Source organism: Dreissena polymorpha, chromosome 6 (genome assembly GCF_020536995.1).
Source record: "Dreissena polymorpha isolate Duluth1 chromosome 6, UMN_Dpol_1.0, whole genome shotgun sequence".
NCBI classification, from domain to species: Eukaryota; Metazoa; Mollusca; class Bivalvia; order Myida; family Dreissenidae; genus Dreissena; species Dreissena polymorpha.
In genome coordinates this window covers 48345124-48363344 of record NC_068360.1, presented here as the reverse complement: position 1 = coordinate 48363344, position 18221 = coordinate 48345124, and the positions used below count along the sequence as shown (strand labels likewise).

The following is an 18221-nucleotide window of genomic DNA, read 5'->3' as shown; positions in this document are numbered from 1 at the left end:
TGATCTTTAAACAAAAAATGAAAAAAAAAATCGGGTTTTTTTTGGGGGGGGGGGGTATTCGGGGGAGGCATGGAGGATGGTTTGGGTGGAGTCTATTGTACGATGTCATGTAAGAGTTGTTTTATCAAAGTATCAATCAAATCTGATCATAAATAACGAAGTCATGTCAATTTTTGCAAAATTTAATTATTTGACCTTGAAAGTCAAGGTCATTTAAAGGTCAAGGTAAATTTCAACTTGCCAGGTATAGTACCCTCATGATAGTATGAAAGTATTTTAAGTTTGAAAGCAAAAGCCTTGATACTTTAGAAGTAAAGTGGATGTAAACACAAAATTTAACCATATATTCAAAGTTACTTAGTAAAAAAAGGGCCATAATTCTGTCAAAATGACAACCAGATTTATGCAACTTGTTCCGTACAGTCCCCTTATGATAGTTTGTGTATGTTCCAAGTCTGAAAGCAATAGCAAAGATACTTTAGGAGTAAAGTGGCCCAAAACACAAAACTTTAACGAAATGTTCAATTTTCTAAGTATAAAGGGGCCATAATTCTGTCAAAATGCCAGTCAGAATTACATAACTTTGCCTGCACGGTCCCCTTACGATAGTAAATAAGTGTAAAAAGTATGAAAGCAATAGCTTTCATACTTTAGGAATAAAGTGGACCTAAACACAAAACTTAACCTAATGTTCAATTGTCTAAGTATAAAAAAGGCACATAATTCTGTCAAATGCAAGCCAGAGTTATCTAACTTTGCCTGCCCAGTCCCCTCATGATAGTTAGTAAGTGTACAAAGTTTGGATGCAAAAGCTTTGATGCTTTATGAGAAAAATGGACCTAAACACAAAACTTAACCAAATTTTCAATTTTCTAAGTATTAAAAAGGGCATATAATTCTGTCAAAATGCACGCCAGAGTTATCTAACTTTGCCTGCCCAGTCCCCTCATGATAGTAAGTAAGTGTACCAAGTTTGAAAGCAATAGCTTTGATACTTTATGAGAAAAGTGGACCTAAACACAAAACTTAACCGGACGCCGACGCCAAGGTGATGACAATAGCTCATAATTTTTTTTCAAAAAATAGATGAGCTAAAATGATAGATGGTTCAGTGCGAAAGTGTAAATAATCCACCCCTACATTTTGTTTTTGTATGCCAGTTTGGATACTTTTTAAGTTTTTCACAAACTAATTTGGAGAACTTAAAATTGACCAATTTTCTAAAGTAATACCCATTAAATGTAATACATTTTTGTGTGGAGGCCAGTTACAGTATAATACATGAATATTTTATCATAAAAAAACACAACTCAAAATATTGTAAAAAAGCGCTTACATGCTTTAGATTTTTACCGACAATTTTTAGAATTATTCATCACATTGTATAATTTTGTATACATACTTGTTTACACATAAAACTTAAGATAAGTAAAGATTTCTTTAAAAAAAATGTCTTAATATTGCCTCTGCACTCTTTGAATGCTTTCAAATCCAGGTGGCACTTTAAATAAACCCTGGTATGCTACTAAATTTTAAATATTCTGTTATTTTTTGTAAATGAAATTATGAGTGGTAATCACTTAAGAGAGCTGACTGAAACATTGCTCTGATAATTTACCACTGTTTCACACTGAACCATCACTGCGTTTTATCCAGTTACAGGTTCCAAAAAGCTGGAAAGGGGAGGAGTGGCAGTGTAGGCTAACAATCACTATGCAGAGGTTATGTATCAAACTATACATACAGCGAATAAAAACCCATCATCTAGATCCCCATCCTGTGACAAAGAAAACACACAATCTTAATGGGGCAAATTGACACTGTATTAAGAACTGATTTTCTGCCTATGAATATTAAAATGTGCTGTAATACTTGTAAAATTGGTAATACTAATATTAATTAACAATGCCAGATTTGGACGAACAGCACACCACAACATTTTTGCAAATTTCTGTTAATTTATTGTCTTATTTTTTAAATAAAAGAAAAATAGTTGGTGAAATGTTCACCATTTGAACTATATTTTTAATTACATAAGAACATATAGAACATGTCATGAATACCGTACAAAGTCACACGCTTATAAATGCAAACCTCTCCTTGTACCCCAGCCCCCATTATTCATTACAACATTCAAATATAGAGATAAAACTAGTGTTGTGTTGAATAAGTTAGGCTTGGAAACCTTTACAAAAAGCCTTGGCACACGGTTCAGGATTTATTTCGCAGCAAATTAGCTTATTTTGGAAAAGGACATGTACAGCCCCAAAGGTATTTAATTCTGGTACTCAAGCCTCTAGTAAACTAATCCAAAAAATAACATCATTCACAGCAGAGCAAAAAACAAACAACCAAACAAACATATTAAGGATGCACGTCATGGTCTATGCGTCACTTACCGCGAATGCCAACGGTCCGGAGCCTTCCATGCCGTTGCCGGTATCGATGAACCCAAACATCTCGTCAACCTACGAGACACACAGACAAACACATACGAGCCTCAGTCAAGGGAAATTGGGTAAAGTAAATGTGCATGATGTGTTGTCCCAGATTAGCCTGCAAAATCTGCACAGGCTGATCAGGAACAACACTTCCCGCCTAAACTGGATTTTCCCCAAGAACAAACTTCTTTAAGAAAAATAAAAATAAAAGTGAAACGTGTTATTCTTAATTAGCCTAAGCAGACTGCACAGGCTAATTTGGGATGACAGTGAAATGCATTTATGGGCATTTTATTGCTACCTTTATTATATCCATTAGATTGTTATTACCCATTCACAGCTTTAAACAATTGGCAAAGATATAATATCTGCACCTATGAAAATCATTTTGTCAAACAAATTGCAAACTTACCATTTGTGAGTCAGAATTTGCAACAACACTATAATTGCACATGGAGTCATTTTGTGAAACCATTTGCAAACTTACCACTTGTGAGTCACTCTTGGGTTTGTTCCTCTCTTTTTCAGCTAAATTTATCTGCTCCACCTTCATCTTTGTGGCCTCCCGTTGCTGTCTTTCAATCTCCTCGGCCTCCCGCGTGATGTTCGCAATACGCTCCTAGAATTGAACATAGGGATATGAGAATCAATCCTTATCACGGCACCAAAATGTCAACATAAGGGTATGAGAATCAATTATAGTCACCACTCTAAAATGTCTAAAACATAAAAGATTGAGACAGCAGTGGCTATTTTACTTATAAGTATTAGCAACATAATATATGTGCCATGATAAAGATGTAAGTTTTATGTGAAGTTCTGTGCAAGGGTGTCACACCATACATTTTTCCAAACAAAAGATGAAAATAGATCAACATTTAGGCATTAGTAACAATCATTTGTGCATCATAAATTACACAAAATTGCAGAGAAGAAACCCCATGTAAACCTTTAAACCTCCCCCCTAGCTGCCTACCTGGTGCAGTCTCTCTGCCTCCTGTTTCGCCTTCTTCTCATTCATCTTCTTCTTCAGCCTGTTCTCCTCCTCCATCTTCATCTGCTCAGCCTCCATGCGCTTCTCATACTGACAGGAGAACAACAGCATGGATTATATATGGGCCTTGTTATGGGAAAACGGGATCTAATGCATGTGTGTTAACCATCGTCCCAGATCAGCATGAGCTGTCAGGCATAGGCCAAGCGGGGAAGACACTTTCCACCTTAACTGGATTTTTGCTAAGAGTCTTACTTCAAACAAAATACAATTATTGCATAAAGAGTCGTTCTTGATTGGCTGATGCAGTGAGCACCTGCTAATCTGAGACCACCCTTAAAGCACATGCATTTAAGTTTTTTTTCCAGAGAGGCTCATTTATAAATTGCAAGTTTCCCTTAATGACAATTAGGTAGGCAAAGTATCAACTAAATTCAAAATAAAATGCAATGTTAAATCGTACAATATCCTTCATAATTAAATCAATAAACAATTTTAAATCAAGCAATGTCAATATATTCAAATAAGTATGCAATATTTATCACTTGATGCCAATCATATTCAAATTAGTATGCAATTTTGATAATTGTTAAAATTAGAATGATAATCCTACATCGTATAAGCAATCAATTCATACAGTTTTATGTTGATAATGTTCAAAGGCATATAAGTAAATAAGTCATGCACTTCTACATACTATAAACAACATATCTATTAAGTTTTATGTTGACATGCAGTCAGCACAGGCTGTTCAGGGACGACACTTTCCACATAGACTGGATTTTCATTTAACAGAGAATTTCTTAAAACAAGAAAATTCCATAAAAACTCACAGTGTGGTCCCTGATTTCCCTGTTCTGCACAGGCTAATTGGGGATGACACTTTAACACACCCGCAGTGAACCCATTATCCCACAGAGCCACTCATAATTTTTAGATTAAACCCTTTCCCAATCAGAAGCAAAGTGAAAATGGCTATGTGCAAACAGCATAAAACCAGATCAGCAGTAACTCGCAGTCTGTTCAGTTTTATGCTGATTGCTTCTCATCAGTATCTAAGGGTTGGAAATTAAACCTTTAAATCTTGAATTTAGTAAGAAAGGTCCTAAAATAAATGTATCGTTTTATGGGACTATGAATGCGTCAAAATACGTATCTAAGTGGTAAAGGGTTAACTTAAACCTGTGGCATACCTCTATTCTCAGCCTACGGAACCTCATCCGTTGAATGGCCGAGCGGATGTGAGCCTGGACTTTGATGATTGCCACCATGCGTTGCTGAGCCCACCGACGTATGAGGAACCCTCGACAGTAGCGCTGTACATTGATAACCAGGCTTCGCTGGGCATTGAATCGCGCAGTGAGTTTTCTGGACTTCGCTAGGGCCTGCAGACGCATGTAGCCTTGACGCATCTAGATAGGTAAAAGAAAATATTTTGCATAAAAGAATCCACACCTTTAAATAAAATCATGGAAACGTACATAAAGATTTTGCACAAAAGATTTTGAGGTTTTTAAACGGTAAATACTGTTTCGTAGCTGATAAACACCATTCTTACAAGATGCTCACTGATTTTTGAAGCCAAAGAACCAATTCTTTTTCTATTTAAACTTTCTTTTTGCTTACATAATTTTGATTTCAACTTGACCTGACCTTAAATTCTGAGGATAATGTGTGAACTTTATTTTATTGTTTTAGAACTAATGTGGGAATGCTATTTGAGAGATTAAACAACATATAATTATGTTAAATGTCAATAGAAAAATGTGTGTGTCTTAAAATACAATAAACAACTTTTATGACTAAAAATACTGTTATCACAAGGCACCCTCAAAAACCAATACTCATATCCAAACTTACATAGCAATGCATTAACTAAGAAAAAAAAGTCTTAAAGGCATACATTAGAAAAATTGATTTAACAAAAATTACAACTTTCAAATCTCCAACAATTTCAAACACTCGGCCATTTAAAGAGCAGAATCTTGTTCTTTTACATAAATGTCTATTAGATGCAAACAACTAGGGCTGTCACGATTCACCGGTATATCGGTATATCGCGGTGCATGTCGTGAAAAAAATCGCACCGCGGTATGGCGTTGCCGCACCGGTTTTTTTAATATTATTATATTAGCACAGATATAAATACATTACATAATTATTTTGATATAGATATCGTTTTGAAAAATGTAGAAGCGATTCAAAAGGGCTAAATAAATAATCCGTTAATATCCAGGTCAAGCAAGCGCTTCCACTGGTAGATGTTTAACTTTCACGTTTAAAATACGGCCATGTATGGATCCGTACCTTTTTTGGAATTAGGGACAGATTTCCTTTGCAAATAAGTTCATAATTATCCAAAAGATGTTTATTCTATTTCTTATTTTCTTTCTTTAGTATATCGATCGTTCAAAGCATGGCACTTCCGAATCATGTTATTTTAAGATTCTGAATAAGTCGAGGAAGAGTCAGAACGCTATGGATTTTCAATACTGGGCCCGCTGACTCCGCATTTTGAACATGCCCTTGAAGCGTTCGATTTACACAGATCGTAGTCACAGCTATTGTAAACAACATGGCGGACATTTTAGAAAAAGACGCGAACAATAACAATGACTACTTCTATCAAGTTTATTACAGTTTCTTTTACAGTTTCTAGTCATACTATGATATCAGTGTTTTCTGATTATTGAGTTTAATAAAGTTTGTAAAACTTGTTATTCTGCTGTTTTCTTCACAGATTCATATTCTGTAAAATATCGCGGTACGTACCGCGATACAGTGTTGCTGTACCACGATATACCGCGGTACGCTCACGGCGTATCGTGACAGCCCTACAAACAACCAATGGAATTACATACAGCCAAGAATCTCTTCCTAGCGGCGTATCCGCGCCATCTTGACTGGATAATTGTGCAGCTGCCACGCATCTTGAGGAAACGTTTCCGCACCGCCCACATGCGTACGCACTTCTGTATGACCGATATCTTCTCAGTGAGTGCAATCTCTCGCCTCTGTTCCAAGAAAGCATCTTGGGCGTCCTGTAAAAAGGCCGGTTTTATTGGTTGAGACAACAATTTAAAAAACATTTAAAGCAAATAAATACGACTGTTTCACTGGTAACCCTTGATAACTTTCAGAAAGTCTGACAATAATTGGTTTTGAAACATGATATTAGAGTCTTTTGGAATGGCGCCAGGGCCCTTTGAATTGTGAAAAATCATGTAGTTTTGATAAGCATCTAGAAATGTGTAATACTTTACAATTGAGAATTAAGCTGTTATATTTACTAAGGTCCGACTAAAAAAGCTAAATAGAAAATACAAATTCAGTTTGTTTTTTTAAATTGTTAAGTTTAAACATAAGGAAGTCTTTTGGTAGAAAAAGATACTTTCTGAGAATGCAAATGGGTCTGAATTTCAGCACCGAACTTGACCAAAAATAATCACTGCAAGCTTAATTCAATCAACAAAAAACCAGAACTCACCTTCAAGAACACTTTAGATCTCCCCAGCTGGAAGTCCATGCCATGCAGCACCTTCTGGCAGATCTTCATGGATGCCGCCCGGCACTCCTCCCTGTGTGCGGGCCCGATTCCCTCCGCCAGGATCCGGTACCGGTCCACAAAGTCGTAGAACGAGTGCCGGATCGGGTAGCCTGCGCGTCGGATACGGATGGTCTCCATCATGCCCGAGTAACGGAGCTGCTTGCAGCATAGCTCCCTATCAAAGTCCTGGAAGGGAATACGGGTATCAGGACACCGGACAGTATTCACCAAACAGTTCTGAGACTTACGTCTAAGAATAAGGAAAATTCTTAAAGCTGTTTTATTCCATATATTATTCATTCATGAGTCTAACTTGTAATGTAACACCTCAAATTACATCATTCTTAACTCTTTTCCACTCTGAAACAAAGTGAAAATGGCTATGTGCAAACAGCATAAAACCAGAACAGCCTGCGAGTAACTTGCAGTCTGTTCAGGTTTTATGCTGTTCGCTGCACATCAGTATCTAAGGGTTGGAAATGAAGCCTTTAAAACTTGAATCTTGTAAGAAAGGCCTTAAATTAAATTAAACTCTCTAAGGGACTACAAATGCCTCAAAATACGTATCTAAATGGTAAAGGGTTAAGATATAACAGTGCCCTTATGACATAAGCAGAACAGATCTACATGTAGCCATCTAGATATGCATTTATTCATACTCTGAAGTAAAGTTTCTTGGTTCTAGGTCTATTCTTTATACTTAAGTCTAAGAATGGGTTGGTGAACACCAGTCCAGGGCCCGTATTCACCAACCGATTCTTAGACTTAATAATAAAGAATTAACTTAGAACCAAGAAAAATGTGTTCAGTGTTTGAATATATACAGGCCACCACTGGTGATTATGTCATTAACAAAATGTTCTATACGAAGAATAATATAGATAGAGATGTTTACTGCAGAGTTTGACTCAAAATTACAGAAATTATTAAATATTCTAATTTAAAGACTTTTCTTTATTCTTTGACTTAAGTCTAAGAATGGGTTGGTGAACACCAGTCCCGCTCTTATAATATGAGCCCCTTTTTGGGAAAACTGGGTTTAATGCACCTCCGTTAAGCGCCGTCCCCTATTGGCCTTTGCATGTTGAATAAGCTAATATCTGCAGAAACTGGATTTTCATATAAAAAGGCATTATCTACACACACACAAATCCATAAAAGAGGAAATTGTCATCACTGATCAGCCTGTGCGGACACTTAACCCTTTGCATGCTGGGAAATTTGTCGTCTCCTATAATGTCGTCTGCTGAATTTCTAAAATTAGCATTTTTTATATTTTTTTTCAAAGAATACTATCAGAATAACAAACAGTTTGGATCCTGATGAGACGCCACGTTCTGTGGCGTCTCAACTGGATCCAAACTGTTTGCAAAGGCCTTTAAAATTTGGTTCCCGCACTGAAAGGGTTAAAGCACATGCATAAAGCAGAGTGTTCCCAGAACACGACTCAAATATCTGATGAGAAATTTATGAGTTGAATGAATGTTTAGCTGAATAGCAATGATAAACATGTTCTGAATATAACAGACATACAAAAGATTGTCAGGATACGAAAATTATTTCTGAATTGAATATATTATAGAGAGATTGGCGCTCTGCAAATATGCTTACAATGTGAGTTAATGTAGTCATCCTTAAAAAATAGGGACACAGTTTGTACGACTGTTTTGGTCCAAAACAAAGGAAATTATTTAAAACTGACAAATAACACATTCAACATAATCAAAATGCAAAGTATTAAGTATCCAGTTAATGGTTACCCAAACCACATCATTTTTGTTATATTTCAAGGGCTGTGCATGATACAGTTGTATCTCATATATAAGTGTTTCACAGATACGACAATTTTGCACTAGATACTTTACATGTCCTTACCTGAGCTCTCTTGAACTCATTGGGTTTGATGCACCTAACAAAGAATGGCTGACAGGCATTCAGGGTCTTCATTAGGGCCTCCAGCGACCTCTTGAACTGAGCACCAAGAGTCGGGGGCTTCTTTCTGGTGTCCTGACCCTGGAATAAAGAATATACATGCGCTGGGTTCTTGGAAAATTGGGCTTAATTTATCAGTATAGAGTGTTGTCCGAGCGACCAGAGTGGGGGGCTTCTATCTGGTGTCCTGACCCTGGAATATAGAGTATAAATGAGCTGAGTTCTGGGAAAACAGGGCTTAATGCATCTGCATAAAGTGTTGTCCTAGATTAGCCTGTGCAGACTGGTACGAATATTTCTGCCTAGACAGAAGATGGGTTCGAAAGAGACAATATCATTATAAGCAGAAAGTGTCATCGCTGATTAGCCTGTGCAGACAATGTCATATTAGCAGAAAGTCTCATCTCAGAAAAGCCTGTGCAGAAAACACAAGCTAATCTGGGTCGACACTTTAAGCAAATGCATTAAGCTAGGTTTACCCAGAACACAGCTCATATAATTATAAGAGGTGAGAGTAATATGTTTTCTGCTACATGGTTAGAAACAGAACAGGAGGATCTCAGATGGCCCTATAACGCTCACCTGTGTAATGGGGAGTGTTTTTATTTTTTTTATTTCAACATTTAACATGTATTTATAGCTCTGTTTACCTACATATGCAGTGGACCAGAACAATTTAAACAACTTTTTAGACACAAAAGTGACTAGGGACACAGAAGTCACCCACCACAATAGCTTACCATGAGCACTTTGTGATCAGGTGAGCTAAAACTATCAGCAAGATAAAATAGGTATACATATAAAAATATTATGGGTTTCCTGATCTTAATTGAATGGAGCTAATACTTTGCTGCACATAAAGCTTATTGTTAAGAAATCCTTAAATGAAAAGTCTGCCAATCCCCCCCCCCCAAAAAAAAACAACAAAAAACAACAACAACACACCAAACAACCAACCAATCACGAGTCATCAATAAATCTGTTTACAAGGTTACAGAAAAAACAAATTGAATTTCTCTCATTAAATTCAAGTGTTTTACTGTTTACAGGGCTCCAGATAAACACATGCACTGGATAGATATGGATGCCTATACCTGACAAACTTAATTAACAGTGCAGTATATGTGGGTAGAAATTGATTCTAACACACACATTTGAATAAATTTCATAGAATTAACAAAGCAAAATTGTAATGATCGCGTCTTAGCTTTTCAATAGCTCAAAATTGCTGGACTAAATGTCAATTGTCTTACCATAAGGATATCCTGTTTGAATATAGTGACCACGAACTTGTTCCCTGAGTTCTGTATGACCTGTAGAAGGTCACCAGAGAAAGTGTCTCTGTTCTTCTCGAGGAACCCTGTCAGAGAGTGGAAATACAGAGTCACGTGGGGTACAATACTCAGTCATACTGGGTAATTTGATAATAAACAGGGCTTTTTTGGCCGATTTTATAGTCATTATATTTCCAATTGCAAGTGTCTTTTGTCCCATATCCAATCCCTTTTGCAACTAAAGAAATATATTGTAATGCATTTTTAGTCCCTCAGAAAGTCAAATTTAATTAAAGACCTTTCTTACCAGATTCACATTATAAAGGCTAGAAATTAACAATTTTGAAATTGTAATATCCATGTTAATAAAATATTTGTATTTAGACTTTACTGCTCTATGTAAGTTTTATCACCAATGACTTAATATGTACATAACATACAATTTAAAATACAATAACGAGTTAATTTAAACTACAAATTCCTAATTTTATCGGCATAGGTCTCATTCCCAAATTGAAGAGATAAAGCCCTGAGTAATGCTGAGTAATGAAGCTAAAGATGTCAGACTGTATCAACAGTTATAAAATACCAACAAACTGACACTTCCACCTTTAGTTTAATGCTTTTAATTTCACACTAGAACAAAGTGGTTTCCATAAACAATGTGACATACAGGTTGGACAAAATTGTTGCTTGCTGTTTACCAATACAGAATACAATTATATTTGAGCTATAATTGAAAAGCGAAATATCCATAAGTGGTATTTAATTCCAATATAGACCAATCATTTCCATTTAAAAACAAGCATCTAATGATCACCTAGGTCAACTGACCAGAAGCCAAACAAGAGCTGTCAGAGAACAGCGTGCTCGACTTTTCGAGTGCTTAACAGTATAAAGCAAGCCATCATGGAGAGGGGGGGGGGGGGTATTATGTGGTTGTTTTGGTCATTAATAGATGATCTTTCAAATTTATTTTTTTTGTGGGGGGGGATTCTGGGGTGGAGCATGGGGGATGGTTTGGGTGGAGTGCATTGTGGTATGTCAGGTAAGTGTTGTTTTGTCAAAGTATGAATCAAATATGATCATAAATAAAGAAGTTATGGCAATTTAAGCAAAATGTTCAATTATCTAAGTATAAAAGGGGCCATAATTATGTCAAAATGCTTGATACAGTTGTCTGCTCTTGTTTCTAGATTGGGATCATGTTGGTAAAGAAGTATGCAAACTAGTGACCTCAAAATCAATAGGGGTCATCTGCGAGTCATGATCAATGTACCTATGAAGTTTCATGATCCTAGGCCCAAGCGTTCTTGAGTTATCGTATGACAACCACCTGGTGGACGGACGGACGGACCGACCGACCGACCGACATGAGCAAAGCAATATACCCCCTCTTCTTCGAAGGGGGGCATAAATATGAAAGCAATATGTCAAAGGAAATAGAAAATATTTGAGGTGGTACGCAAACTTTAACATAGATTTATCAATAATATGCATATTTTAAGTATAAAAGGGGCTATTATTCTGTCAAAATGCTTGATACAGTTGTCTGCTCTTGTTTATAGATTGGGGTCATGTTGGTTAAGAAGTATGCACAAAATAAAAGCAATATGTCAAAGGACATAGGAAAAATTGGGGGTAGTACGCAAACTTTAACATTTGCACGCTAACGGGAGAGGAAACTGAAACGCCGACGCCCGGGTGAGTAGGATAGCTCCACTATATATATTTCATTAGGGTAACACTTTTTAAAATTCTTTGAATTTTTGGACAAAAAAACAAAAGGTACAACACAAAAAAATCAAACTAGCTTGGATGCGATTTATTTAAAGTCAGAATTTAAACAAGATATGTGTTTGTCAGAAACACTATGTCCCCTTTTGCGCCGCTTTGAAGCTATATATTTGACCTTTGACCTTGAAGGATGACCTTGACCTTTCACCACTCAAAATGTGCAGCTCCATGAGATACACATGCATGCCAAATACATGTATCAAGTTGCTATCTTCAATATTGCAAAAGTTATTGCAAATGTTTAAAGTTGGGGCAATCAAACACACAAACAAACCAACGGACGGGGCAAAAACAATATGATCCCACTATAGTGGTGGGGGACATAAAAATCAGCAACAAATACTATTATAACATCAGCTAGCAAGAGATTTCAAACCGTTTACAGACCTTTGCTGTCATAGAAGACGACTCCTGCAAAGTGGTTGATGCCGAACACCCGGTTGATGTCAGCCTTCGGTCGCAGGTAGTTCTTGTTGTTCTCATGGGTCTGATGTAGCTTGTTCAACATGGTCTGGTCTGTACCCTGAAATATAACCATTTCATGTTTTTGCATGTTTGGATTTTATTTCCATTTTCATCAAACTATACAAGTCATGGTGTGGTCTTTTAACTCTTTTCCAATCAGATACGTATTTTCAGTTATGTGTTGTCCCTTTAAAAGTAATACTAAAGACCTTTCTTATTATATTCAAGTTATTAAGGCTTCATCTCCAAACCTTAGACACTGATGAGTAGCAAACAGCATAAAACCTGATCAGACTGCAAGTTACTTGCAGGCTGTTCTGGTTTTATGCTGTTTGCACAAAGCCATTTTCACTTTGCTTCCAAGTGGGAAAGGGTTAACCTATTAACCATTCTCCTTGGTAACCTGGTTAACCTATACTTAGTATGCATACCCTATGCTGGTAACTGACAATTGCCATAATTGAGTCACAGTTAGCATGTAAAATGGCTGGAAGAATAGTTTTATGTCAAATCATCAAACAAGTTATGTTACCAGGACATTATTAGCAGTACAGTTCTCTACCAACCGAGCAAGCTGAACACTGACTTGTAAATGCTGTTATTACATTTTCTGAGATGATCATTTAAAAACATTTAATGATAACAATGTAATATTATTTTTTTAATAATCAAGACCTGTGTTTGAGCTGCAAATAGCAACTATTTTAGAAAACATTGTTAAGCCCAAGGCCTATAACTTTGCCAAAAATCATTGGACCGGAATCACAAACATAACTGATACCCCGTACCGCTTTGTTTCAGGCAAAGCAGAAATGACCATTTCTACACTTAAAGGACAATCAACTGATGAAGACCCATGTAAATATTGTATGTTGATAGGATACCTCTTCTCTTATTTTGTTAGCATGAGGTCAAGAAATGATAGATTATAATCATTTATCATGTAATAGTAATATGAGTCTGGGGTCTTCTCAATAGACACAACACAATTCACTCAATAAAAGCACCTTAAACCCTACATTCCTTTGGCCATTACCTGCTTACCCTCGCCACATGAAAAGGAAGTGTGCATGAACCACCAAACTGATAGATATACAAAATGGACACCCAAAAAGTAACTCAAGAGCATTTCAATAAGCCTTTGGCTTTCGATGCAATCGAGCTACAATAAATGAGACACATTCTGAGAAAACGGCGCTTAATGCATGTGCGTAAAGTGTCATCCCAGATTAGCCTGTGCAGTCGCACCAGGCTAACCAGGGACGACACTTTCCGCTTTTATGGTATTTTTTTTCGTTTAATGGAGGTCTCATCTACACAAAAATCTAGTTAAGGCGGAAAGTGTTGTCCCTGATAAGCCTGTGCGGACTTCACCGGCTAATCTTGAACGACACTTTACGCACATGCATTAAGCCCAGATTTCTCAGAATAAAACACAAATAGGCTAAACCTCAACCTGTACCTTTGGAAACTTGCTCTCCTCGTCGACCAGCGAGATGATGTTCATAGGTTTGAGCCCAATGAGATCGAGTGCCTCCTGGTTGTCCACGAACTCTATGTGCTGCCAGTTGATGCCCTCGTTGTCATACTCCTCCTGTTCCAGCTTGAAGATGTGCTGCACAAAGAACTGCTGCAGGTTCTCGTTGGCGTAGTTGATGCACAGCTGCTCAAAGCTGCGAACGAGAAACAAAAATATGTGCGTTTACATTGGAAGATAGAAAATTACAATCAGTGCTTGGAAAACTGGGCTTAATGTATATTGCAGTCCGCACAGGTTTATGCGGAAGGGCACAAAGCTGGTAAGGAGAAGTAAAAACATTAAATGAGCTTCATTTTGTGAAAACTAGACTTCAATCATTTGCATAAAGAATCTTCCCAAATAAGCCTGTGAAGTCCAAACAGGCTAATCAGGAACGGCACTTTCCACCGAAACTGAATTTTTGTTTAGAAAAGACTCCCTTCAAACAAAAAACGCAAATGCATTAAGTCCAGTTTTCCCAGAGCATTGAACAAATTAATATATTTTAAGTAGCAAAGCTAGCACTTCTAGAAACCTAGCAAGATAAAATTCTCTTTATACAACAATAACCTACTGAACAAGTATATAATGAACAAACTCAATCATGTATCTTAAACAAGTTTTAAATTATTTTTAAAAGTTTGCATTGAAAAATCAATTTAACACAAAGAAATCTAAACATATACAGTAATTTATCCAAATTATTTGATAAAACAACAGATGAAACTTATTTCAAAGCTATAACTAGAGCATTGCAACAATTGTGACTATGATATTCCCTGACTGCTTTAAAAGCAATATTCAAGGGAAATTAACTCTGGAACACTGATCACTAGGAAGTTGCACCACAAACTCAGGACAACGAAAAGACTAACAGAATGATAACTCAAACACACCCTTTCCCTGTTTCGAAGAATAATAACCAGGGTCACAAGCAGGCAACTTTACCTGTTCACATCAAAACTTTCAAAGCCAAAAATGTCCAGAACTCCGATAGAGCTTCGGTAATGTTTCGGGTCCGTCTTAGGCTTAAAGATGGCAGTATTGATCTTCTCAACGATCCAGATGAACATTCTACCGTAGATCCCCTTCACAAACGCATCACGCACATCCATGGACTGGGTTATACCCATCGCGCTAGTCACACTTTCACCCCTCGTTACGATGGTTTTTGTTGTCAGAGCATCTATGAGGTCTTGTCTGTTGAACTATGAGACAAAAAGTAAAATGACTTATAGTTGTATTACATGTATTTGTTTAGTGAACTATGTTCGTTATATGGAATGATGTAGTGTTTGTTTGCATGATTGTGTATGTTGTTTTTTACTAAGGAATGGTTGAATATGTAATACATGCATTTGTTAACAGTTATTTAACCCTTTAAGCGCTGGAACCGGATTTTAAAGGCCTTTGCAAACAGTTTGGATCCAGATGAGATGCCACAAAACGTGGCGTCTCATCAGGATCCAAACTGTTTGCTATTCTGATAGTATTCTTTGGAAAAAATCGAAGAAAATGCTAATTTTAGAAATTCAGCAGACGACATTTTAGCAGAAGACAAATTACCCAGCATGCAAAGGGTTAATAAAGCACGTTAAAGAAATGATGTATTAACCCAAACCCAAACCCATTTCCCACATGATGGTAGTTGCAATAAAAAGGCAAAATGTCATAGTGTTAAAATTATGTTTTTAAAGAAAGTGCAAGTTGAAAGTGGCTTTACCAAGAATAATACAAATTGCACATGCTCAACTTCATGTCAAAAGGAACATTGCTTGCAACTTTGAAGAATGGAAGTTAGAAAGTGAAGAAGTACTTTGTATAAGGACGGACAGATGGAAAGATATACACATGAATCAGTACAACCTTCTTTTCTACATTGTGGGGGTTATAATTTTTGATGGATCTGTCATACTAGGAGCCAAAACATTTCATTTGTAGGACCGTGCAACAGTTGTTAAATATTAATGACATGGAAAATATGCAAACCTCCAGGAGAGAACAGATCTTGTCTATGTGAGAGATGTCCCTAATTTCACTGGCATCGTCTGTGTTGTCCATCTCAATGGCTGAAATCAGAAACACATACACATTAATAGCACAATCATTTTCACAAAATGAAATGCATATTTTATGATAAATTGGCAGTCAAGAAAAAAAATCTATTAATATTTCATAAACAAAAGATTTCTGATGCAAATGTTCACAGAATCTTATGTGAACCATTACACTCATAAATTTGAATAAAATAGTAACAAAAGTTACAGATAAAAAAAACTCATAAAAAGACGGATTTAAGGCCAAAACTGTGAAACTGTTCTTTAAACAACAGACTTACCGGTACTCCAGAATGTGCTACATTCGGAAAATAGTCAGAGGGTACAAAGCATCCTTACCATTGTACTTGAGATTTCCTAGATGCATCCTTACCATTGTACTTGAGATTTCCTAGATGCATCCTTACCATTGCACTTTTAAAGTGATGCATCCTAACCATTGGACTAAAGGTTTCCCAGATGCATCCTTACCATTGTATTGTTAGAGTGATGCATCCTTACCATTGTACTTTTAGAGTGATGCATCCTTACCATTGTACTTGAGGTTTCCCAGATGCATCCTTACCATTGTACTTGAGGTTTCCCATATGCATCCTTACCATTGTACTTGAGGTTTCCCAGATGCATCCTTACCATTGTACTTGAGGTTTCCCAGATGCATCCTTACCATTGTACTTGAGATTTCCCAGATGCATCCTTACCATTGTACTTGAGGTTTCCCAGATGCATCCTTACCATTGTACTTGAGGTTTCCCAGATGCATCCTTACCATTGTACTTGAGATTTCCCAGATGCATCCTTTACCATTGTACTTGAGGTTTCCCAGATGCATCCTTACCATTGTACTTGAGATTTCGCAGATGCATCCTTACCATTGTACTTGAGATTTCCCAGACGCATCCTTACCATTGTACTTGAGATTTCCCAGGTGAAGCAGTGCGGCCAGTATCTTGAGCAGCTCCCACACCTCCTTGTCACCGAACATGAGCACCTTCATGGCAGAACGGATGTCTGCAAACTCCACCGCATCGTCACGACCCTCGCATGTTGTGTTGCCACCCTGGGTCAGGTACCTGGGCAAGGAAAACGGACACACAGACTATTACGCTATTATGCTCACAAAGTTTAACTCTTTACGGGTTAGGTACACATTAGGACAAATTAATAATCATGGAAGATTGGAATTCAAACTAAGAATCTTCAGATTCGTACTCCAGAACTTTACCACCAGAGCTCCTTGGCCAGTATTTAATCAATGGTCAGTTGTAGATATCATTGACATGCAGTCTCTTTTTCTCTCCGTTTGCAAAGTAAATTTGTTGAATTAAGACGGATTGAATATCGGATCTACCCCAACAAACCGTGCATCATTACTTTGTTTTTATTGTCCCCTACCAGTGAAAACGGAGGGGACCTATGGTTTGCGCTCTGTGCGCCAGTCTGTCAATCTGTCTGTCACAATTTTCTGGATCCTGCGATTACTTTAAAAGTTCTTCATATTTTTTTCATGTAACTTGAAAAATGGACAGATGGCAATATGGAGATTATGCACGTCAATTTATTTTGTTCCTACTTCAAGAATTATGGTTGCTATGGCAACAAATAAAAACAAGAGCACCGCCTAAAGGTGAAGGGACCTATCTCAATTTCAATCACAAAGGAAGGAGGAGATGGAGTGGAGGGGGGTTGTATAGTGTGGGGTGTGGTCATTTATTACATTTTCTTCTAAACATGCAAAAAAAATGCAATTTTTTTATGGGGGGGGATTCTTGGGTGGGATGGTTGGACAGTATTCCAAAAATAAAATAATACAATACACAAAAATATTTGTGTTTTTTAACCATGTTAAAAAAAATAATTGGGGGGGGGGGGGGGTTGGGTTGGGGGGGGGATATAGTGTCAGGGTGTGGTGGTCATTTATTATATGATCTTTGAGAAAGAAAAAAACTTTTTTTTTGGGGGGGGGGGATTTGGGGTGGGGGGGGCTAAGAGTTGTTTTGTCAAAGTATCAATCAAATCTAATCATAAATAAAGAAGTTATGGCAGTTAAGTTTAAAAGCAATAGCCTTGATACTTTAGAAGTAAAGTGGATCTAAACACAAAATTTAACCATATATTCAAAGTTACTAAGTCAAAAAAGGGCCATAATTCCATAAAAATGAAAATGAGTTATGCAACTTGTCCTTTACTGTCCC

The 18221-nt window shown here is 37.0% G+C and overlaps 1 protein-coding gene across 6 annotated transcripts in view; it reads right to left on the bottom strand.

Annotated features, from left to right (window-relative positions):
- LOC127834201 (myosin-VIIa-like) overlaps positions 1–18221 on the bottom strand; it is a 96898-nt gene that overhangs the window by 31906 nt on the left and 46771 nt on the right. For 4 of the 6 annotated variants that reach the window (XM_052359849.1, XM_052359853.1, XM_052359852.1 and 1 more), the window contains exons 7-20: positions 16933–17099; positions 15959–16038; positions 14918–15177; positions 13913–14123; positions 12373–12508; positions 10168–10274; positions 8858–8995; positions 6923–7168; positions 6297–6476; positions 4629–4847; positions 3418–3525; positions 2929–3060; positions 2400–2468; positions 1745–1777 (exon numbers count right to left, since the gene is read on the bottom strand). In XM_052359849.1, the coding sequence (XP_052215809.1) occupies positions 1745–1777; positions 2400–2468; positions 2929–3060; positions 3418–3525; positions 4629–4847; positions 6297–6476; positions 6923–7168; positions 8858–8995; positions 10168–10274; positions 12373–12508; positions 13913–14123; positions 14918–15177; positions 15959–16038; positions 16933–17099 (2086 nt within the window). The remainder of the gene's footprint in view (positions 1–1744; positions 1778–2399; positions 2469–2928; positions 3061–3417; positions 3526–4628; positions 4848–6296; positions 6477–6922; positions 7169–8857; positions 8996–10167; positions 10275–12372; positions 12509–13912; positions 14124–14917; positions 15178–15958; positions 16039–16932; positions 17100–18221) is intronic. The other 2 variants (XM_052359854.1, XM_052359855.1) reach the window with 1 other exon arrangement.